Raw genomic sequence first — 24,239 nt, 5'->3', positions numbered from 1 at the left:
CAGCTTTCTCCTGCTCATTCCTATGATGAAAGAACAAGTTCAGTACTTCTTAGTGAGATGTATTTTCTCAGGAAAAGTTGATTTGACCTGGTGCTGGATGTTTAAAAAAAGTTAAGTATTTTTCTGGCTGTATACAATGTGTTATAAAAATGCAAGATTCACAGTGATGCCATCATGTATATCTTGTCTTTAACCAAATGCAAATGTCTTTAAACAGGAGTGGCAAAACAAGAAGAATTACAGTAGCTCTGGAGGTGTTTTTTTGCTTGTGGTGGGGTGTTTTTTGTTTTGTTTTTTTAGGCTTTTGAGGCTTCAGAGTAGCTGAGCATAGTGCAGAAGATAGCTCAGACAGGAGGGAGGAATGCATAGCAAAGGGAAGGCCAGCTCAAAATTAGGGAGAGGTGGAGGAGGCGGATAATAGTTTCAAGCAAAGGACATCATTCAGAGAACCGTTTTATCCAAGGCTAGTAGAAGAACAGACACAGAATCTATCAGCTGAAGCAAGTCGGAAGTTATCTGTTAAGGTCAGAGAACCGTAACTCTGTTCCTGAACTGTGGCAGTGTACTGATGACATACTCAAATGTGTAGTAGTGTTTATATTCAACGTAAATATCCTCTGTGCTGCTACATGTATCTAAGTTTCTGTTCTTGGATCAAAACTCAAGATTTGGGTGAAAAGGAGTCAGTGAGAGAAAAGTTGTAAAGAGGTAAGGCACACTGCAGGGGCTGAGTAAGCAGGAGAGAGAATGGCCTGAGTGGCTGTGGTAGCTTAGCCCTTGCCAGCAGCCAGGTGCCCACCCAGCCTCTTGGTGGCATGGGAGGAGAAGATAGGATGGGAAAGTACCTGGGGTGAGATAAAGGCAGGGAGATTGCATACCAATTACTGTTGCAGACAAAGCAGTCTCAACTTGGAGAAAATCAATTTAATTTATTGCTAAATAAAATAGATCTGGGTAGAGAGAAATTGAAGACCAAATTAAACCAATTTAAACCAATGCGTTTACAGGATGTGGCAGTGGGTGGTGGGTTAAGGTCAGTACAGAACAGATTTCCCTGCCACTCCTTCCTCCTCATGCTTTTCCCCACCCTGGTGTGGGTTCCCCACAGGCTGCAGTTCCTGTATGAATATCCATCTCCTCTGGTGCAGCTACTAAGGAGTTTGTTGATAGTTTTATGGTATCATGCAAGATTGAGATATTGATCCCCAGTCATGGATTGTAAACTTTGCATGAGAATTGCTGTGAATTGCCCAAGCCTTTCCATGTTGTTTTTTTTTTTTTTTTTTTTTTTTAATAACACAACATCACTTTTGTCTTCTGTGAGAATGCAGAGCAATGCATTTGTGTTTGTGTTGAGTAATGTTAGGAAAGGAAGTAAAAAATCAGAAGATCTGTTGGAATAAATAATGACTGTCAATAGATTTCTTTCCTGCAGAGCTATTTTGGAGCAAAGGTGTCTTCATTCACTCTTTCACATCTTTTTTTTTATTATTTTTTTTTTTATTTATTATTATTAAGGTGCAGTTCAGCTGAGTTTGAACTCTTTTTCGTCCGTCCGTAAACTGTGAAACAGAAGGATGCAGAAGACTATCCCTTGCTTTTTTGTACATGAATGATAAGAGCACAAGACCATTACTGCAAGTTTGCTGCAAAGATGAGTTCGGAGGAGAAGAGTATATCTCCTGCTCACAAAACATCCACTCCATCACATAGAAGTGCCTCCTCTTCGTCATCATCTCAGAGGGATAGGAGGCAGGTAAGGAAAAGATCTAAATGTTTGTAACATCTGGTGAAAGGATTCATTTATTCCTGTAGAGTGGCAGTTTGTTGTTGCTGGCTCCAAATTCTCTTCCTCACAGCACTGGATGTTATCACTACAGCCAAGAACCATTGCTTTTGTGTTTTTTGTTTTTTGTTTTTTTTTTTTTTCCCCCACTTCCCGCAGGGTTTGGAAGAAAGATTCAGAAGAAACATGAGCACTAATTGTAGTACTGTAGCAGGAAGGATATAATCATGTGGACAAGTAGGAGATGAGCTCTAACATTTTTTGGGAAGTGGGTTCTTTGGCAGCATGAGCCTACAGTTGCTTCAAACTGTTTTTCCTCCTAAATGAATATCTCTTTTTGTTAATCTTACTACAGAGAAGTATTATATTTCCACAGCAAAATTCAATTCCATTTAAATGTTTCATTGTTAATCCTTTATGGAAGCATGTAACATTTTGAATACTTGGTTTACTACAAGTTTACACCAGTTGCCCCCACATCATGCAGTGCCGGTCTAATTATGTTAGACTTCCATTATCAAGAAGCTCTTGTTTATGTGGATGTATCACACCTTTTCTCCAGGATCCCCCTCAGACAAGGGCTCTATTATTTTTACTCAAAACAATCTACACATTCCTGTGTTTTTGTTTATTTGTTTTTTGAGAGCTGGCTGTATAGTCTGGCTCCAGCATCAGTGGGAGCCCTTCAGAAGCATCAGATCTACTATCAGATTTCAGATAAGTTGTTACAAATGCAATGTTTTATACTGAAAATCTGATTAGACCAAAAACATACTTTGAAGATTGTATCTATGGAAACCTTCAACACTAAATCAGCTTCTGAGCTAATTTAACAATTAAAAAAAAAAAAAAGAATTTTGTCCAAAAAGAATTGTTATATGTAAGAATCTTACAACTCTATAATTTTAGATAATGTGAAAATATTATTACTCATGCCATACTGACTTCTTTTCAGTTTGACAAGAAGAAGAGGCAGGAAAAGAACTTAAATTAGTGTTTATGCGGTATACATTTACTTGAATGGGAATAGCTTAGAAATGTTTTCCAGCAACTTGTATTCCAGCTGGGATGCTTTTTCCTCAGTTGCTAATAGTTTTTTTTCTTACCTGACTTGACTTGTAAAAATGTTGATGAAAACTATAACATTTATGGCTTTGAATGTAAATAGTCTCACCATAAGGTATGTAAAAAATGTTAAACAATCAAAAGAATTTTGATGTACGTTCAGTAACAGGCAAGAAATGTGCCTGGAATTTTTAAAATAATTTCTGTTGCCTTTCAATGAAGGCAGAAATGGTTTCCTCAGAGATAATAAATACTTCCCCTTTTCTGTTGTACAGAACTTGGGATAGCTGTACTCAGTTAAGTCTTAGCACCTAGTCTCCTCTTAATTTTTCAGTAGTTCTGTTTGAAATCCAGAGTTTTATTTGAAGTAGTGTCAGTGTATTTTATTAAACCCAAAGAAAATGAATGCAGGACTTGTGACTGAGCTGCTGAGCTCAGCTAAGAGCATATCCTCTGAATATTCTTTGTTATTATGTAGTTTGGTAGGATCATGCAAGAGAGAATGAAAAAAATTACCTTTTGGGAATATATTTTACCATAAATCTAGTGGCTACTGTATTTGTTACCATGGCAATGGGGTAGTGTAAGGTATAGCCGTCATTGTAATAAAATTGATGCTTAGCTTTAAGTCTGTATTTGGTCACTGAAACATGAAGCATAATTTTAAAATAATCCTGAAGAGGTTGATGATGTGATGGTGCATCTGGAGCTACCTTGGACCTAGTAATGTCTGATGATGCTTAGCAAGTATTTTTAAGCGCGTAGATGTGGACTGGAAAGGCTACAGCAAGGCATTCATTTTTTTACCTTGGTGTCACAGGCAGACAAATACCCAGGAGAATGAACTACAGCAAGCAGTACAGCATGAGATGCAATGGTACTATACCTAAGGAAGTAAACATATGAATGTTTTCTTTGTACATATTCTTAGATGCAGCAAATAATTTGGCTTCTTTGGGCCATCTGCTGTAATGTTTATATGTCTGATTTCTTTCCTCACTTATGGCACTATTTGTATATGTTTTACTTTTTATAGGATTTCCCCAAAACATAGTGATAGTTGAGGTTGTGGAGGATTTTCTTTTGGGGGCTCTTGGTTTTTGCTGTGAGAAGGCTTGAAAATTCTGTCTTACTGTCTCCTTGAACTCTTCATACGAGCTGGGAGAAAAGCACCCTCCCTGAAGGGGTAATCTTTATGGATATGGGAAGTGATATGACTAGGTAAAGTGTCCATGTAGCTTTCATTGTCATACATGAGGATAACACTTGATATTTCTAGATGGTTAATGACTGAAATCTTCTCATCATATAATTCTTGTCAAAGTCATACCAGCAATTATGGAACACTTTCCCAATAAATTACAGTGCAGGAGGCAGAATGACTATGATAAATCATCTCAGAGAGAGTGGAAAATGTTGTGCTGTATATAATGCTGGCATTTTAATGTAGCTTTCTTATTTGTGCAATATATATCACCTAAGAGAATTAGCAGTCAGCAGAAGCTTTGACATTGCCAATTTGCAGCCTCCATGACTAAAGTAATTGATAAATGAACAGAGTGTACTGGAGCCAGTAATAGACCAAAAAAAAATTGTTTCAGATTTTTATCATCGTAGGAACTTTAGCATCATTTGTTCTCACTGAAATCTTGGTTAATTAGGCTGATTGGACAGGCCCAGGCCTAACCCATGTTGTTAACCTCCGAGCTGAGCAGCTCTGCAGGACAGTTGTGCTGTGTTGATGGGAGTACTGCAGAGACAAGCAGCAGCAGCAGGTTTTCCTTCAGTGGAGCTGTTGCAGAACATAGAGCTCCTGTCATTTCAAGTGTCAGGACTACTGAAGCTCCTGAGCAAAACTGAGTCCCCTTACAAAACTGAATGTAAAAACTGCAATTATAACAACCTTTTTTATGGGCCATGCTGGAAGGGGAGGTTCTTGTTCTCCATTCCTTGTGAAACTCTGAAAAGGCTAGTCATACTGTTTCACTTAACAAATTGGAGGAAAACTAGTGCTGTTTTTAGAAAGTACAGTTGAATATCATAAATCATATGCTGTGCATTCAATCAGATGATTGTAAGCTCTTTATAAATATTCTATATTATGGTTATTGACTGAGCATGCAAGTAATGCTGTGGACTGTAATATCTTATATATTCACTGCAATGCATAGGAAGTAACAATGTGCTGAGAAGGCAGAAAGAAGCATGTAGGTTATAGGGTTAATGTTGTGCAGTTTCGTAAATTGGGGCCTGACCCCAGGCTATTAAGCCTGCAGTCACAGAACAAAGAGGGAGTAATACAGGAGGAGAGTAATAATAATGAAATTGTGAACAAAGACAAGAGTTTGACTTTTCTGACCACTTGTAAAGGTTAGCTAATACATGATATAAAGTAGATTTAGCAGTGTCTGCTATTTTACATGTGAAGATTTCTCTTCTAATGTCTCAGTTTTCTTTTTGGTCCTTTAGGGAGGAGATATGATTATCTATTATCTCTTTACCTTTCTGTTTCTCTCTGTCAGATTGCTGTTTCAACAAAACCTTGTTTCTTTTTCCACACAGAAAACACAAAAGTAGAATAGCTTTTAGTCCTATTGCATTAAGTCTTGTATGGTCACCTTACTGCTGGCAGTGCTTTCATATTGCAAATGAATATTGTCTTTCAGCCATATGTGAAGACTGAAAGATAGAAGGGTCTTTGAAGGAAAAAGAGAATAGATTTCCTAGAGCAGCAATCGTCTGCTTTTTAGATTTTAATGTAATTTTTTTTTTTATCTTTCTGTAAGAGTAATAATGACTAATAGGAGAAGAGGTTGTACTCAAGGGATAGAGAAAGGGCTGAGTTTGGACTGAAGATGTTAACCTGGCTTTGAAACGAAGGAAGAGAGTGCGATTCCAAAGTCAAGACTTGCCTGGAGGTCTATGCTGGGAAATGTTAGCTTTTTGTAGCCACTGTATTTTAGTTGACAAAGTAGTCTCCTGAAAACAGTTTTTCCTAAGGCAAATATCCCCATTTTATAGGAATGAAGGCTTTAATGATGATGGAAGGATAGAGTCATTTGTGTGCAGCACCCTTAACCAAACCTTAGTTTATAGAGTAACTGGAAGACTATAAAAAAGCTATTGCAATAGGCGAATCTGGAGGTGAAATGTATACCAAGAAAAATGCATGTATACCAAGAAAAATGTATGTGGGGAAAAAAAGGACTAATAATTGTTATTTGGATATAGGAATACAGTATAAATCCAGGCATGTCACTGCTGGGCACTATGTTAAGCATGTAATAAAAGTCAGTTGCTAGCATAAAATGCTGATTAGATGGGACAAAGGTAGATTAGAAGGAGAAAAGGAAATACAGAGGTGACTTGTTGTCTGTTTCATCAACTAATGAGAAAACATAATGGGAAGAGATGTACATGAAAGGAGAGTACCATAGACTCTGTGTCAATTCCAGCTTCCTCTGTTTGGCTGATGTTGAGAAGAGTAAAAGGAAAGTTCTGAAGGGAAGACTCTTGGGAAAGAAAAATGCCATCAAGGTTTTGGAGGGAAGGTTTCTATTATGTCTAGATGTGGTTTTCATGGAAAGGAACCTTAGTAGAAACCCAGAACTAGTTTCACTGAGCTGCAATGTAGCTGATGCTCTCATGTACTTAACTGGCTCCTGAATGTTCTGCTAAGGAGAAAGGAGGAGGGAGCCAGAATATGGAAATTAAAGTTAAAATGTTGAAGCAGTTCTTTTTGTAGCCCCTTGGTGTAGGTGTGGAAGAAGAGTGAGCTTGCCAGTTGTAGATGTACAATTGGATAAAGAGCTGTTGTGACAGAAGTTTGCAATGGTTCATGTATCATGTAATTTAGCTGAAGGCCACTGTAATCAAGATGATACTTATGAATCACCTATCCGAAACAGATTCTGTGAGTCACTGGTATGTGATTTTATATATATATATGTATATATATGTATATATAAAGTTTCTTTTAAGTATATTTATTTGTAATGGAGATTTCAGCTACTAGCAATTTTTCTTGGTATGTTAGAGTGGTAGGGTGAGGCGCATCATGTACACCGGTCCATCTTGGTTGTTGGAAACTTGTCATTTGAAAAAGTCTCTCTCTTTTCATTGCCCTGTTGCATTTAGCATTTTTGGTACTTTTTCTGAGGCACTTGAAGTAATTGGACACTAGAGTTGGTGGAAGGACAGGAAAGTTAGTGAAAGGAGTGTTCATATTTGTGTAATTTATTTTTTTGTCTTTAGTATGTTGATGAGTTACTTCAAACTCAACTTTCTTCTTATGACCAGTTATGATCACAGGCACATTATCAAGGACATTTTTGAGGCTCTGTTATAGATTTCTGCCTCATAAACGATGACAATATAGTTGATGGGCCTTTTTACTGTGCCTGCGTATCTGTTCAGTGTGCCTCAGAAAATGTTGCTCATACAAGGCTGCAACACAGTATAACATAATATATTCCATGAGGAAGTCTGAGGGCATATATATTCCTTCTTTATTCTTTAATTGAGTAGAAACCTATAGAAACCTATACTCTTGCTCACTGCTGACAACCTGGTATGACATCTGTGAAAAAATTCCTGATGGAAATTTCATATGCTCTTATCTCTTTGTGACTTTAAAAGTCATGAAAGAAAGGCAAGTATGGATGGTTGTCCAGTAGTTAGTACACGGACATGAGAACAGGGAGCTTTATTCCCAGCCTTGCACTGTAACAAAGTGTAGACTTTTATGAGCCTTTTTACTTCTCAATGGTTTTTGAGAATTATTTCAATAATAATTGCTAATCTCTTTGAGAGCTTCAAACTAGAGATGCTGCTAAATGCCAAGTACTGTTGTTGCAGTGATGTAATTCTCTTTTGCCCTCTCTTTCCTAATTAACTCTCTTCAGATAATACAGATGAAGCAGCATTAGAGCAGGAAGTGTTAAATAAATACTTTAAATGGCAGTAGCCCACTGGAGCAAGCAAATCTTCTGAGGGAGCTAAAGAATGAAGTGGCAAAATTGGTAACAAAAACACGCAATTATTCATTAAGTCAGCTAACTACTGCTACTCTACAAGCCTTGATAATCCTCTGCATTTAATACAGTCTGAAAATGTTCATTATGTTCAGAAGGTAGTGGCTTTTATTTCAATGTCTGAGAAAATGCCCAAAATGATGAATAGAGTAATTTCAGGAAGCTATAGGACATCTCTGAATGTTCAATGCCATAGCACTTGTCTTAAAGGAAGTCATAACTCTCAGGCCTGCTAGATTTCTTGTTTATCATTTCAGTGATTAAAAGTGAACTTAATCCACAAGTAAGTGTCTATGAGTGTTATAATCAGATCTTCCGAAGAAAGTATGAACTTCCAGAGTGAAGCTCTTTGGACTGTGAGTGTGAGACAAGAATAGGAACTTGTGTAAATAAGACTCGGAGTGAACTGAGGCAAATGGACCCTGGAGGTTAGGCAAGCATCCCCCAGAACATATATATGCTGATGGGTGCAGTGAAAGCATGAGGAAACTTGGCTTCAGCACTGGGCATCCCAAGGGCAAGGACTGCTGGCACAGATTGGCAGCACCACATACCCAGAAATCCTCACTTTGTGCCTTTATTTCTGCCTAGAATTTGCAGGACAGATTTATGGCAGCCAGAAGATGTGTGTCCATGTTCACGTGCACTGGGTAGGCCCTCTCCAGTCAGCAGATATTTGGATCACGAGTGCTCCTGCACTAGGTAATACCTGTAGAGATTTGTAGACAAGATCTCCCAGAGTATAATCCTGGCAATTAATAGTGGAGAGATGATGCCCGTTTCTAAGAAAGATTTTGTGTTAAAGCCGCTGAAGAAATAAAAGGGGCTGGAGCAGTGAAGGAAAGACAGCCTCGGCTGGTCTAGAAGGCACTCTGGCACAGTGTGGGAAGCAGGCTGAGCAGCAGAATGGGTCTGATCCGTGACAGCGATAGTGTGCATGCAGTGCTGTCCCACGGGGCTGTGTGCATGTCTGAGCCTTGCAAATGTGGCAGTCGGAGTTGTCTTAGCTCTAGGAATGCTGCAGACACTACAAGGGGGACGCTGAGGTTCACAGGTCTGCTATGAAGAGAGATTTCCCTTTTTTAAACTGTCATTTCAATTAGAAATGGTCTATGTAGCTATCTTCTGTTACAAAACCCAGGAAATTGCTCAAATAAAAGCTTAATTACCCATGCAAATTAAGATAGATAATTTAAAGTGGTATTTTTAGAACACGGTCATTCCTGCTTTCCCCCTGTTCCATTTTTTCCCCTCTGCCATGCATTCACCTATATGGGAATGTCTTCTTTTTGAGAACATAATTTAAAAGGTTGGCTTGGACTTCAATACATGAATAAGAAATTTTTAAAAAGTCATACGATTCCAGTGTCTTAAGACACGAATTGAGATTACTGTAATATGCACTCATTTTCTAACTCAGTCCCAAATGGGCTTTTGAGGATTGATGTGTGCATGTACACTCATACAGGAATTCTGAGGAGGGAAGTGCAACACTTTTGAAGTGACTTATGGTTTCTTGGAAAGAAAAGGAGGCATGATTTTTTTCATTTCCTCAGTGGACGGCAAAGACACAAAAATGGAAAGAAGATGGGAGCAATGGCAGGCATGATATGAAGGCTTCCGTTTTGAAGACATTTGTGCAAGACAGGGAGGATCCATGTTGAAGGCATACAAATGTATTGAGCAGAATAAATGTGTGCCTTAGAGAGGTGTCAGAACAGGAAGTAGCTTTACTGTTTTTACTAAATACTTTTTTACTAAATACTGGCATTGAAAATAAAGCTGTTAAATTGAAACTTTATTTTTTTTTTCTCAGTAGAAAAAGATTTTAGATAAAATTAAAAAAAAAATCAAATATCCTGTTTCATTTCTTTTCTTTCTTTATATATATATATATATTTTTTTTTTTTCCCCGTAACACCTCATATTATTCTGCTGTGTATATGAAAGTTTAGATTATATTGAAAGAGTCTAAGCAGGTAGCTTACAGTAGGATGTGAAAGAACCCCAGGAAGAAAGGGCTTTCTTTTTCTGAACCTACACACAATTTTAGGTGAGTGTCCAACTTCGTCCTTTAATTTGTGTTAACTTAAATTTGATTGTAATCATTTATCAGAATGAAACTGCTTATATTTTCTTAAGAAGGCCATTTACCATGTCTAGAATGCTTGTATTAGTTAACAAATTAACAGAGCAAGGAAATTTTCTTGTATGCATGTGATTTATTTTCCTTCATTTTCTTTTACTATATTAGCATTAGTAAAAAGAATTGCCTGGAACTATTTAGAAAAATCTCAACCCTTTGAGTTGTGATTCTTCAACACTCATAATATCACTTTGTATCATCAGCAAACATTTAAATACTCTCAGTCAGATATTGGCAGTTTATCTGTTTGCTCTGTTTTGAGATAAGCCTGTCAAAATCTAAAATGAGAAAGAATAAAGTTGCCATTAAAGACTTAGGCTGCAACTTGGTAGTCATCCCAAGCTCACTGTCACTCCAGCTGATTGCAGTTACAATGATAGCTTTTCTCTGCTTTGTCCAGTTCTGTTAGTGCTTCCCTCCAAGAATCTCTTCAGAGGAGCGGGAGCTTACTTCTTTTCAGTTTGTGAAAAAAAATCTTTTAAATGCAAAGGATTCTAAGGATTCTTTGTTTCCAGCAGCTAAAAGCATACTGCCTGTAACACACTGCCTGCAATGCGAAACTGGAGTTCCAGAAAGGGCTAATAGAGAGCTCCTGTGCAAACAAATCCTTGACATTTCTGTAATACAAGAAGTGTTTATTTTCTACCTCATGGGAAAGAAGTGGATACCTGCATACCTGTGTATTATTAATATGGTGCAGAACTGCTGCTTAGATATATCTGTCTTTCAGTAAAAAGGTTACAAAGAGACAATGTTTAAGGATGAACTGCTCTTAAGCACATTTCTATACAAGATGAGTATGTGTTACAAAGTGAAAAAAAGATGAACTACATGTGCTATTCATGAAGTATTAAGTTCCTTTGTTTGTTAGTTGATAGCTCAGATTGTTGGAAGACAGGTATGGTGCAGGGTTGATAGGAGAGACTGAGGATAAAAATAGGACTGTCATTGTCTTATACAAAATAAAAAGCATGCTAGAAGAAAGAAAGGAGAAATACAGTGATGGAGACGTGGTTACTTTGTTTTGTACTCACCCTTCTCTTACAGTGATATTCAGGACTCTGTCTTTATTCCAACATCAGCAGAAGGAAAGCCAGAGAAAACTGAGATGTAGCCTAAGATAAAACCAAATTCAAGGTTATTCCATTTGGAAATAATATTGCAGATGAAAGCATGTATTGCAGTGTTATTTAAAAGATATCAAAATTGCATTTACATCTGTATCTAACCTTTTTCTACTGCTGTTTTTCAGATAAGTGAAGAATGCTACGTTTTTAGATGACAATGTTATTAAGCATTGCACTTCATATGAGGCAGGATTCAAATACAGAACACACATCTGTGCAGGGGTAGCTAGGTTGTGAAAAGAATTCCAGTGAATAGCAGACGAAGATGCACTAACCAGTACTTTGAATTAAAAATAAAACTCAAACAAACAAAAAAACAACCCAACAACAACAAACAGAGAAAAACTATGTTTTGCATTGCTCTCTTAGTGTCTGTATGCATGCTCTGGTTATGAGTGCTGTGAGCAAGGAGAGTGACCCACCAATCCATTTTCATTAATTGATAGCCACATTATGCATATTTTTAACTAAAGGGAGTCTGAATCTGATGGGAGCAATAAATTCCTCACCAGATTGTCTATTTTTTGAAAAATAAATAAATTATAAATCAAATAAGAGAGAATTCATTCCATTAAGTATAATTAATTCCATTAAGTAATTAAGAAGCAAAGCAGAAAGGGAGGCTTGAGTGCCGGACTTGACATTCACTGGATTTCATGTCTTTACTTACCCAATGTTGCTATTCTTTCCTTGCCTTCCCTTTGAAAACACACCTGAATATCTTTTCTCTACAGGGGAAGTCATATTCAGTTAAAAAACATTAGAGTCTTCAGCCTCTATGGCCTGATGGAGACCAGATGCTCTATGCCAGCATTTATTCTGGTGGACGAGGTGGATGGGTCTCTGAACTCTTCACTGAGAAACAAAATTGGCATGTAGAGCCAGTTATGTAGAGCCAAGTTATCTAGAAAGATATCTTTATACTGTAAAATACATTTTTCATTCTTGCCCTCCAGAAAAGGTGAGAATATGAAACATCATCACATCATTATTCTGTCCATCGGCTTTCTTCTCCATCACATGTGTTTGGGAAGCAACATGAAATAAACACAGGAAAGAATCAGCACTTGTGTTCACCATGTGTAGGGTTCCTAGGGACACTTTGGAGCCGATTTGTGGTCTTGTCTGTAACATATGTTGTGAATAATCTCAAAGTTGAAGGAAGGGTCACAGTTAGGACTAAGATTTAGCAGTGGGATTTTGAAACAATTTCAGTCAAACTCATAGTTCTGTTGAATTAATTTCCAAGAACTGCTGGCATTTTCTACCAGGACAGAAATAGCACACAGGTAATCCTGAAGCATGCAGGAAACCTGGAACTGAGCAATGAAATAGTCCGCCTGTGCTCTTGGGATGGGATGAGGGAGTGTTCCAGGCTGGCCAATATGCCTGGATTCATGGATTAGTCAGTTCTGATAAACAACACCCAGAAGCTGTATTGATCTGCCTCTTTCTTCCCATAAGTTTTTTTAAAGTGCTTCTTTCACTGACTTAAGTGCTTGTTTTACTGACTTTTTCTTGTTAAAACCAAAAAAGTTGATAATAACTTTTAGATTGAAATAATTCTTCTTTCTGTGGTGCTAAATAGGTAAAGAAACTTCTGCATTATAAAAATAGCAGCTTTTCAAAATGTCAAATAATAGTGTAATTTCTAGCAGTAATTTTGCAGTAATATAACATACATTAATGGAAAACATTTTGCACCAAATAATATGTCTTAATATTATGCTAGAGACGTCATAAATTTAAAGGAATTATTTTGTGTCAATGTAATAGTGGTTATGACAGAAAAGAATTGGAAAGGAGATTTTTACAGAAAATGAGATAACGCTTCTTGAAGTAAGGCATGTAAAGAAGGCAATTTTATTTTAAAAGTGTTCATTTTCTGATTTCCAGACAAATAGTTGAAAAAGTCAGCATTCATTAAAGTGCTGTTAGCTAATAATGTGTTTCTCAACTGAAGTGAAACTGTAATAACAGAGAGCTGATTAAAAAAAATAAAATAACACAACACACACAAAAACCTAGCCTTAGAATCATGTGGTTGAAAATGTCACTGGAAATCTGGCAAGCCAGGGGCTGCTGGGTTGCTCTACTCTAAATATTTTACCAAATGAAATTGCAGTTATGTAACAACAAACTGCATTGGCTGCTATACACGAGACCTTCAGAACATCTGTGTTGGGCAGTGCTCCATTTCGAGATGGAGGGGCTCCTGCCTGCCAAACAGAACTGGCAAGAAAGTTGGGAATCATCCTGACTGTGATAATCAAAAGGCATGTTAATCTTCCTTGGAAGAATGGATGAAGGTTTTACTGCATATTGTTCAAATCTGATGCTATGTGTGGAAATGTAGCATTTCATCTGTTCAGTGAGAAAAAATTACCATAGTTTTTCATTAGTAACCATGTGGTGCTCAGCTCAAACAAGTGTATTAAGTTATTCAACATGTAGGAACTTGTGCTAAATAAACATAACCCTTATCTGTCTGGTAGTGGACATTGGGCTAAATAATGAAGTTGGCCTTTCTTTGATAAAGCAGAAAGACTTCAAAGCACAGATGACAAAGCTCTTGCTTGTTGGCCCTGGGGAATGTGGCAGATACAATAACACTGCCGCTTTTCCTTATTCTTCACTGTAAAATTAAATAAAAAGTAACTGAAAAAAATACCAATTATTGTTGTAAAGTGGCAGGGAGGCTTGTTAATCTTCATTGACAGCAGAGTCAGTCCCCATGTTTTCCTATTCATTCACAGTTGCAAACTGAAAGAGAACAAGAAAGGTCTACGAGTCTCTCTGCAGCAAGATACAGCCTGTGTTATATATGCATTTATGTGAATAGCTGTGCTTATTATAATTTGCTTTGATTATGGTCCTTATGTACTTAGTTGTCTGTATAAACAATAGTTTTGTGTTTATATGTATTTTTATATTCCCTGCTTATTTCTGCTCTCACTTGTACCTGTGTAATCTCTTCTTCTGTGAACGTAAAGAAGCTTAATTGTGAACAAAAATGTAATTGTTGTTAGAGTTGAAAAAAAAAATTGCCCTTTTAAGAGAACTGTAATTGCAATAGTTTGTCATTGTGCTACATGTGCTGGAAATGAAGCAGTTTTTTATCATTTCACAGAGGTGCTACTGATGTGCTGTGGTATAATACTAAATATTAGTATGAGATGTAGCAGAATTTTCAGCAGAGAACAAAATGCAAACCCAAGCAGGCAGGATGAGGTTATTTTTTCCCAACCTACAGCAAGAATGCTTTTTCTTTTACAAAATATGAATAAAACTTTTCTGGAAAATGGGAAGAAGTCTTTTATTTTTTGTTAGTTTGTTTTTAAAGGAATGTTTTTTCAAGGCTGGTTTTGAGATAATACACTTCACATTTGTACCAGTCTTTAAAGAAACAAAATTTTGAAGTAGTCATATTTAGAAAAACAGCTGTAGTGGTTGGAGGTTGTTTTACCTTGTAAATGTTCACCAACAAGCCTGTCAGCACAGACCCATTAAATGAACTTGTGAACACTTGTAATCTGTTGCAAGCACTCAAGTAATGAGTTACTTCACCTCACTTCAGCAGAAAGCCAAGATATGATTACGAATATGTTCGGGGCAGTAAGAACTTATGTGTAATGGTTTGTTTTGGAAGTGAATGTGTGGTGGTGCCCACTGCATGATATGTATGGTCAGTGTCTTATAGCTCAACAGAAAATGTGCTTGATCTGGTTGGGAGCACTTTGAGTCTCCATAGGCAAGAACTGCACTACCTGCCTTTCCGGCTTTTATTTTATTTTATTAGTTCCCAATCATTTCTAGATTGAACAGATAAGTTAATTTTAGAACCAATGATAAGAAATGAAAGAGGGGAAGGAAAGGGATATCTGTTGCCCTGGAAAACAAACTATGCAGTTTTGTTATGCATGGGTAATACTTTATATATGTTTTGAGCCATGATGCTGATAGAAAGTTTTATATTTTATTATAATACTTTGAATTATATTCTATAAAGGGTATAAAGATCAGTCACTCATTACTGAGTATGTATTTAAAAAAATGCCATTGAATGATAAGTGGTCATCTTTAATAACTTTTTTTTTTTTCTTTTAGAGCATGCATATTTTGGAGCGGAAGGCTTCTTCGGGGAGCACAGACCCTTCTTTTAGCAAGCAGTTCCTTGAAACTGACCCTATCTCTCTATCCAAGGTAAGCAAAATCACAGGCTGTGGTCGAGGTGGTGTTTCCTTCTGTGGTTACAACCTAATTTGACTAAGAGCTTTGGGATATTGGTTTTTATGATTCTGTTATTTAATACATTATGTGCCTGCCCTGGAACTTCCTGTTTGCCAGCTGAGGTCTCAGAGAAGTCAGTAATCCTTAGCAGATGCTGTATTAGCAAAATTAAGGATTTGGATAGTAGTGTTTTTTTCCCCCCATGAATAGCTCCCAGGACCAAGTTTTATAGTATCACAATATGGAGCTAGCAGGGTCTTTGAAAAATGTTCAGTACAATCCTCTAAAGGCAGAGCATATCATAAGTCCCAAAGAACTGTTAATCAATAATGATATTAATGTAAAAAAATATAGGCCAGTCCTCCTAATGGCATTTCTTGTGGGTAGTTTCTTAAAAAAAGAAATCTGTTGCTGATAGAACTGTAGAGGTGACACCACCGGTTTCTGAAAGATGCAGTGTTCAGTGCTTTGCAGTCAATGTCCTCCTGGCTGAATTCCTGAGTTTTGGAATAGCTGATTCCAGATAAGTCTAATGATTCATAAAGAAGACTTAATTTTAAGATACTTCAAATAAAAAAAGTAATATTGTTACTGAAAATGTGTGGTTGCTGTTATGGAATACTTGTCAGGAAAGAAAAAATATAATGTATAAGTTCTGAAACAGTATTGGGAAAACAAATCCCACATGAAAGATTGTGTTCCATTGGGTAAAATGAAATGTTTTGTTCTGTTTTGTTTGGAAAAAAAAAAAAAAAGACAAGAAGCTTTGTATACAAAAAGACAAGGTTCAGAAAAAAAAAATGTTTGGTAGTGGCTTCCTTATTGCCAGAACCTGGGGCATAAGCAGAACATGATTCTGTAAGTTACATGTGTGTTTCCTGGCCCTACTGCTCTGTGCAGAGCTGTTTTGCATATGTATTAAATAGCATAAGTCCTGAAGTAGTAGAGGTGTGCTTTGGATGAGCCAACATCAGATGGAGGTCCTTCAAGCACATCACCGTCACCTTGTTTTTCCTTTGCTTCTTGCTGTTCTTGCAGCAGAAGGGTCCATGGCATAATGTCCCTCTTACTGGGCACATTCAGACCAAACCTGGACTGCGGTGAGCCACAGTTAAGGTTGTCAGGGTGGCTTTATAGCAGCTTCTGGCACTGGTGCAGCAGAAGGCAGGTATCTGTATTGCACTCAATAATGGCTCATTTTGTCCCCCTGTATCTGGCCTTTGGTTTAAATGAATAGCTGTATGAGATTGTGTGATTTCTGGTTGAGAAGTAATCAATACTGATGTTATCTAGTAGATAAAAGACTTATGCCTGCAGCTGATCTTCTAAAGGAGAAATCAATATGTTGAGGAGTCAGTTGGCAGAGTAGTGGAGAGAGATCCTCTGCTTGCCCCAGGGGACTCATAGTTTAATTTCCTCCCTCAAGAGCCACGTGCTTCTTCATAGGGAAAAAATAATGCATATGTGCTTCCCTCTACAGTAATGGAAATAGAATGTCCAAGCAAAACACAGTGAAATCAAAAAGATGGTTCTTGAGCACAGTGTTTACAAGCACCATGATAGTTCCAGTTTGCAGTTATGCAGGGAAAGTTAAACTTTTTATTGAAATTTGCATATGTATTGTTTGGAATAGAGCTTTTCATCCTTGTCAGATTAGCAGCTCCTTAATGAGGTTTGTAAATGTACAGCTTGTTGTTACTTTTAAAATCGTATTTCCACAATAGTAATGCTCATGTTATCAGTGCTGTGTAACTTGGAAAGTTAGGAAAGGCTGACAGTGCTTGTCTTCGGACAGGTTTGTGGAAAATAGAGGAAAACTTTTCTCTTCTTTAAAAGTTTGATGCAGGATGACCTCGTTCCTCTCCCAATAACTTTTGATAATATCACTGGGAGTTGTGGCAGTTGAGAAAATGCCAATTTACAGCTATCTAGTATTCTTATAATTTTGTTGATTGCAATAGTAGCAAGAGAATGTGAATAAAGGCATGGCTCTTTTTTCTCTTTAAAAACTTTGTTCTTTATCTGTTCATTATGGTATATCACAAGTCAGGCTCAAGTCATACAAGTCTTCATACATAATGTGGTGTGTGCAAGGAATAAGTGTTGTGTGCAAGGAACGTGCTTTAATTGGCTCTCAGAAAGGCGTACAGCCGGTTGTGTCTGAAACGATACAGTTCATATTCTTTTCTCTAGGGGGAAAATTAGCTAGCTTCCCTATGCTTTTCTCTTAATGCAGTGAAAAGGAATGACAGGAAAATTTTTAAAAGATTAATTTCCTTTTACAGATTCCTGAAGGTGCAATTAGCCTCTGAAACTCTGTGTCATAAAATGTAATTGAAGACAAGAGCTAGGCTATGTTCAAAGCAACAACAAACCAACCTCTGCTGCTTGTTTGTCTGATTTTAAAGAAAAATCAGAGTATCTAGAATCAATGTAGATTGTACTTTAAAGATCAGAAAAGTTACACATTTTTATGATCAGGGAATACCACAAAGTGCAGACTACATATAGTCAGTAGTAAGATTTCTTCCTCATCTCATCTCATCTTATTTCACAATCCCATTATTTTTTTGAGAAGGAATACTCTAAGTAAAGGTAGATTTTTAGCATACAGCTTTTGCCTGTGCTCCACTTGTAACATCTGTCCAATCCTTTTAGTTCTTACAATGCAGAGATACTCTTTGTCTTGCACTGGAGAATTTGTCCTACATATAAATGCAGTTTTATATTATGTGTACACACAGTTATTAATCAATGTGTCTTCATACTTTTTCACCAGGAACCTGACAGCTGGGAAATCATAGAGGGTCTGAAAATTGGCCAAACCAATGTCCAGAAGCCAGACAAACATGAAGGCTTCATGCTGAAAAAGAGAAAATGGCCCTTAAAAGGTTGGCACAAGGTAAAGGTCTCATAAAACAGTCAAATGATTATTACTTCATTTTGTGAGTTGGGATGTTTTGTCTAGGGGAAATAGAATGGCTGTCAAATAAATGCCCAGGATTTCAATGTATGACTTTTTCTTCAGATTGTGTAAAGAATTAGTTTGCACACAGCTTGTGGCTTCAGCATTGCAGACCGTGCTGCCTAATGATATATTTAAACACTGAAAGAACATAAAAGGAGAGCTTATTTAAAAACAAAACACTAAAAGCAAACAAGCAAAAAACAATTAATCGAATACATAAGAACTTATGGGATAACCCACTGCTTCCACTCTTTTAAAATACATTATGTTAATATGTTGTTTCTTAGACAAATATCTGTTTTAGGAGCTTAACAAGAGAACAAGGGGAATCTAACTTTCACAGTTCTGTAACGGAGTTTACTACTGGTGATCTGGTTTTTGTGCTGACTTTAGAGTAGTTACCAGTGAAAATACCAGTTACCAATAAATAATTTTTACTGTAATAAGAGCTTCACAGTTCAGCATCCCCCTTCATTCTGCCTTACATTTCATTTAGGGATTTATGCTGAACTTACGGTTCGAAACTGTGGACTTGTTAATAAGGTTTTTCCTTTTCAACTACTGCTTTGATATCCTGCAGTTTCTGTTATAATACTTTGTGCTGAGAGCATAATGAGTTCGAGAGACAGTACTTTTAGCATGTGCTGTGCTAGTAACCTGCTAGCAAAGCTGTACCATCATCTGTTTACTGAATGCTTTATGTCATATTCTGATGGTTCACAATGTGCTTTAGTAGCATATCAGGTATAATGTGTACAATTTACAGATTAGCTCACCATTTTCTGAAGTGCAGTATGCTTTGAAGCTTTGAAATGGAATATAAGCAAAGGTCACTGGTGTGTGGAACCTTTTTTTTTTTTTTTTTTTTACCCAGTAAAAAACAAACAAACAAACAAAACAATGCTGTTTTTTTGACATCTTATTCAAAAAGTTATGTCTCCAGCAAAGCACTGTTTTCTCAATGTGTGTGAGATATTGGTACCATCTGTTGTGCAACTGACATAATTTCCAGAAGCATCTTCAGGAGATATTTTCTGCCATACAAGTACTGACCTTCCTCATATTGTCAACTTAATAGGATCCCATCAGGAAAACATTGTCATTCCCTTCCATGTCAGATGGCTTACAGAGCCAATTTGGGAAGAAAACCAGGAAGAAAATAAAGAAAAACACTTAACTCTTTCAGCCTATGGTGTCTTCCTTGTCAACATTAATGAATTGACTGAAAAACGAACAAAAAAAACCAGACAAGCTTCATTTTTGAGGTTTCTTAAGTTAAACCTAGAATATACTGCTGGAAACAGAGAATCTACTTTTTCTTCCTTAGAAGATCACTGTCATCATAGAACAAGAATTAAAAAATGTCACTACCATATTTATATTGTTTGTAACTCATAAACACTCTTAATTGTTACAGGGTAATCATTTTCTCTAGCGGATAAATAATTGTACATAGTTTAAATTTCATCTGCTCATGAATAAAGTAAGGTGTTTTTTCTTTTTTTTTCACTTTCAGAGATTTTTTGTCCTTGATAATGGACTGTTAAAATATTCAAAGTCACCAATTGATGTAAGTAAAGTTGCATACTATTTTAAAATTTGTGTTCAAATTCAACCTGCCAGAGTGATGAAACCTCATTCTCATACTAGGCATACTTATGACATCACACCCATGCAAGTTATTGATGGATTCAGAGAGAGAGCTATATAAAGTGTGTGAGGTTTTGGTTGAGTTATATCCCCCCAGTTTCTGGCTTTTCTCACTTCTATCAGAATACAAGCTACATTTCTTAAAGTAATTTATTCAGTGAAGGTGCTTGAGAGATTAGCCCGACCATGTATTTTGCTTTTTCAATTTTAACGTTAGTGAGAGCTGATTATTCTGAGATATGTGGATAGGACAGAGAAGTAATACAATGTACTTGAGATATAGGGGGTAGCATTAAATTAGGTAGATTAAATACCACTAACCATCAAGCTGTAACAGCAGGGAGCTAAGAGCTGTCTAATTTTCTCAGCTTCTCACTTACCTGTAGTTGTGTGCGGTTGTGAACTAACACATTTTTCATTTGGAGTTGGGACTGCACTAAACACTTGTGAGATGTTTTTCTCATGTATAAAAACACTAAATGCTTAGTCTGATTGAGGTTTTAATTTTTATGTGGCATTATATTAAAATATTCCTAAAATGGGAAAACACATCAGCACAAGATATTTTTTTCTTAACTGTAGTGAAGTGCATGATACTACTAATTTCTTACCCTGCTTTTTGATTTCAGATACAGAAAGGCAAAGTACACGGGAGCATTGATGTAGGTTTATCAGTTATGTCCATCAAGAAGAAGGCTCGCAGAATAGATCTTGACACAGAAGAACATATCTATCATCTGAAGGTAAAAAATGGTGCAAATGTTTATTCTCTTTTCATCTGCAGTGAAAATAAATAATAATTATAAAACAAACAAACAAACAAACAAAAACAACAGTAAAAGATAGTGGAAAAGAATACCTTCCTGAAAGTGAGTTTCTTTCTAGGTGAAGTCCCAGGATTCATTTGATGCATGGGTTTCAAAATTACGCCACCACCGGTTGTACCGTCAGAATGAGATTGTGAGATCTCCAAGAGATGCTAGCTTCCATATATTCCCTTCAGCCTCTACTACAGAGTCTTCACCAGCTGCTAATGTATCTGATGGAAAGGTATGTAGTGTCCTTTTGTTGGAAGATCATGCTTTCTGGGCTTGCTTAAGGGCAGTTTCAGTGGGCTCTGCTGGTAATGCCAATAGAGAAGACCTTCTGCTGGGAGATCCAATGGCTAGCAAAAAGCTGAGAGCACACAGCTGAAAGACAGTCTAATTTATCTGTACCATAGACTTCATAAATAAGCTACTATAGAGATCCTGCAAAGAGTTAAACGTCTCCAGAAAAACTTGCTCTAGCATTTGGCATTGGAAATAAACCTGTTTTTCTGTCTAAATCTGTCTAACACCATTTCATAGTGGTTAGCAAACACAGTGTGCTTCTGAGTTTGTGTTTAGTTTGTTTCTTCAATATGCTCCACAGAAACCCCTGCATCTTGGGGAAGCATATAGTCAAATTGTAGATACCACTGAAATCACAATGCCTATTTTATTTCTTTATTTGAAAGTAGTATGATGATTACACTGACTGAGCAAGATATGCAACAGCAAGTGTAAGCATTTTATTATGTCTTAGGTACAACAAAATAACTTCCCATGGCAGTCTCCTATACCTTGCAGTAACAGTCTTCCTGCAACTTGCACTACTGGTCAGAGTAAAGTAGCAGCCTGGTTGCAGGATTCAGAAGAGATGGACAGATGTGCAGAAGGTTAGTCTTTACTTTTTTTGTGCCTTACTCTTTCAGCAAAACATCTTGTTGATATAAAATAATATATGGTCAATGAAAGTGGTTAAGTTTCATCTTTACATGCACATGAGGGAGCTCTTCAGGTACTTAGATGCTTGTGGTGGGAAATTACCTCTTTAGATGTGGTGGGATGATGGTTTTTAAATTTATTTTAATAATCTATATTATCTTAATGGATATCATTGTTAAAATGCAATCAACTTTTGAGGTTCGGTCTTGTTGCTGACTCAAATAAAAATAAAAAGTGCTCAACATCTCTGAAAATAAGGTTATTAGATGCCTTACTTAGTAGGGTTTGGGGCGTTTAACTCTTATACAATACAATGCCGGTGATGGACATCATAGCAAAAAAAAATAGGTCTGAACTGAACCACCTAATCTGTTTTTGTTTCATATATGTTAGATCTTGCTCATTGTCAGTCAAACCTTGTGGAACTCAGTAAACTTCTTCAAAATTTAGAAATACTGCAGAGAACTCAGTCAGCACCAAATTTCACAGACATGCAGGTAAATATGTTTGAGAATAAGTAATCATGTTGAAACATTTGTTCTTTGTGTTAAGGGAAGTATAAAGACATTGTTTATTAACTTAGAATGATTTTCTGAAATCATAGGAACTCTTGGATGGAAAGTTTATCTGAATTGTGTGTTAATTGTATGTAATAGTGTTTAATGTGTAAACAGATAAGGTGTATTCATTTAATGTTATTTGATTTAAATAAGATGAATCAAATGATTAAGTCATTTGCAAAAGCAGAACTAAGAACTATTGCAAAAGAAATAGATGCATGCATTGAAATTATATTTAGTGAATTGTTACTGTGCTGAGTAAGAAACTGTTTTAAGTTTTTAAGGAGTGGAGACCCAAACCCTCAAAGATGAAGCACACTGCATGTTCTAGAAAAAAGGGCATAGTCACAGAGTTCCTAAGGGGGTTGCACCATTTCCTAGTTCAGCGTGAGTTTTCCTTCTGACCACAAGAAAGCAACAGCAGATCCTAAATCCTAAATACTATTTTCCTTTTTTCACTCAGCCCCCTTGAGTACACAAATCTCCCAGTGGTGTTCCTGCATTGGAAAGTCATCCATATCTCATGTCCAATGAGATGAGGCTTACCATTGGTTTCAGGAACAGGTGAACCCTGCATTGCTTGGAGTAGTAACAGAATAGAAATACATGAGGGTTTCATAATCTGGTCCTAAACATTGTGCACTATGAAAAAGGTATACCAATAGTTTTGCTAAATAAGTTAAATACACTATTAGTTTATAGAAGTGTATGGGTAGCTACACCTGGTCACTGCTGTAGTTGTGGGCTCTGGCAGCAGCATTCTTTTCCTTACTTTCTAATTTGTCAATGTCTAACCCTACAGTTCTTTACTAACTTGGTGTACTTGTCTGTGTTGCTTGTGTCAACGTAATAGCACTTTGTCGCTTTTAACTATTTGTGTAATGTAGGCTAACTGTGTAGATATTTCAAAGAAAGACAAGCGGGTCACAAGACGGTGGAGAACAAAAAGTGTCAGCAAAGATGCAAAAATTCAACTTCAGGTACTGAATGCATAATGCTTTCTTTTTCACTGTACTTTTAGACTAATTTTTAAGCATGAAATGTTATATTAACTGAAAGTAGGAAGTCAATGTACTGTCCCTTATGGTTCTGATGATGTAAATTAAATCTCAGTTGGTTGTTTAAAACCTAGATAAGATAGTGAAAAATGTATTGATTTTACTTTCATTCATATGAAAACATTGCCATCTAGGGAGAGGAGGAGAAGCTGAACACTAGTCAATTAAGGTGCAAAAAAGGCAATATGCATGCAGCACATGGGGATACCGATGTTCCATCTTAAACTTGCCAAGAAGGGCACTTGAACAGGTGACATCAAGCTAGAAGTAGAAAGCATGAGTGAAATACTAAACATACCAGTTGTTTTTGTTAAGACCTATACTAGGAATGTTACCAATTAGAAGTATTCTCAAAAGCCCTCTCTTACGGAAAAGGCTACTATGGGAACAAATTGAATAAACTAAAGAATAAATTTCATGAAGAAAAAAGAATTTACCTCATCCTTACTGCCTTAGAGATTAAAAGTAAAAGCACAAAAATAAGCATACGAAGTTTAGATCACTGCTCGATCCAGGATGTCTTACTGTGTTTTGTCAGAAGTCAGTGTGTGTTTTGAAGCCTAATTCAGAAAAAAAATAATATTTTTTTCATAACTCATCAAGTTCTAATGAAGACTATAGTCAACTGACTTCAGGAGCAAACAATCACCACAGTGCTGTCTGTTGCAGAATAAATAAATGTCAGCAACTTCTAACCCATTTAAATTCCTTGAAATTCATGCAAACTTTGAAAGCCTTTAATATGTTCCCTAGAGACACAATAAGGACTTTTCTGTGACTCAGAGGAACAATATAGAGTACTCTGTGGCTCATTTAAGACTGACATTCTTAAGGAAAGAAGAAATTGCAGTTGCTCCAGCTTTCTGAT

General features: G+C 36.7%; 1 protein-coding gene across 4 annotated transcripts in view; it reads left to right on the top strand.

Annotated features, from left to right (window-relative positions):
* Positions 1-1,654: 1,654 nt before the first annotated feature.
* OSBPL6 (oxysterol binding protein like 6) overlaps positions 1,655-24,239 on the top strand; it is a gene marked incomplete at its 5' end in the record, with an annotated part of 45,844 nt that continues 23,259 nt past the window's right edge. For 3 of the 4 annotated variants that reach the window (XM_084288649.1, XM_084288647.1, XM_084288646.1), the window contains 9 exons: positions 1,655-1,756; positions 15,265-15,360; positions 18,167-18,289; positions 19,872-19,925; positions 20,635-20,748; positions 20,891-21,055; positions 21,572-21,704; positions 22,147-22,250; positions 23,201-23,293. In XM_084288649.1, the coding sequence (XP_084144775.1) occupies positions 1,655-1,756; positions 15,265-15,360; positions 18,167-18,289; positions 19,872-19,925; positions 20,635-20,748; positions 20,891-21,055; positions 21,572-21,704; positions 22,147-22,250; positions 23,201-23,293 (984 nt within the window). The remainder of the gene's footprint in view (positions 1,757-15,264; positions 15,361-18,166; positions 18,290-19,871; positions 19,926-20,634; positions 20,749-20,890; positions 21,056-21,571; positions 21,705-22,146; positions 22,251-23,200; positions 23,294-24,239) is intronic. The other variant, XM_084288648.1, reaches the window with a different exon arrangement.

The sequence above is a fragment of the Netta rufina genome (genome assembly GCF_964035555.1).
Source record: "Netta rufina genome assembly, chromosome: 6".
Taxonomy (NCBI): Eukaryota; Metazoa; Chordata; class Aves; order Anseriformes; family Anatidae; genus Netta; species Netta rufina.
This window is presented reverse-complemented; position numbering and strand designations above follow the sequence as displayed.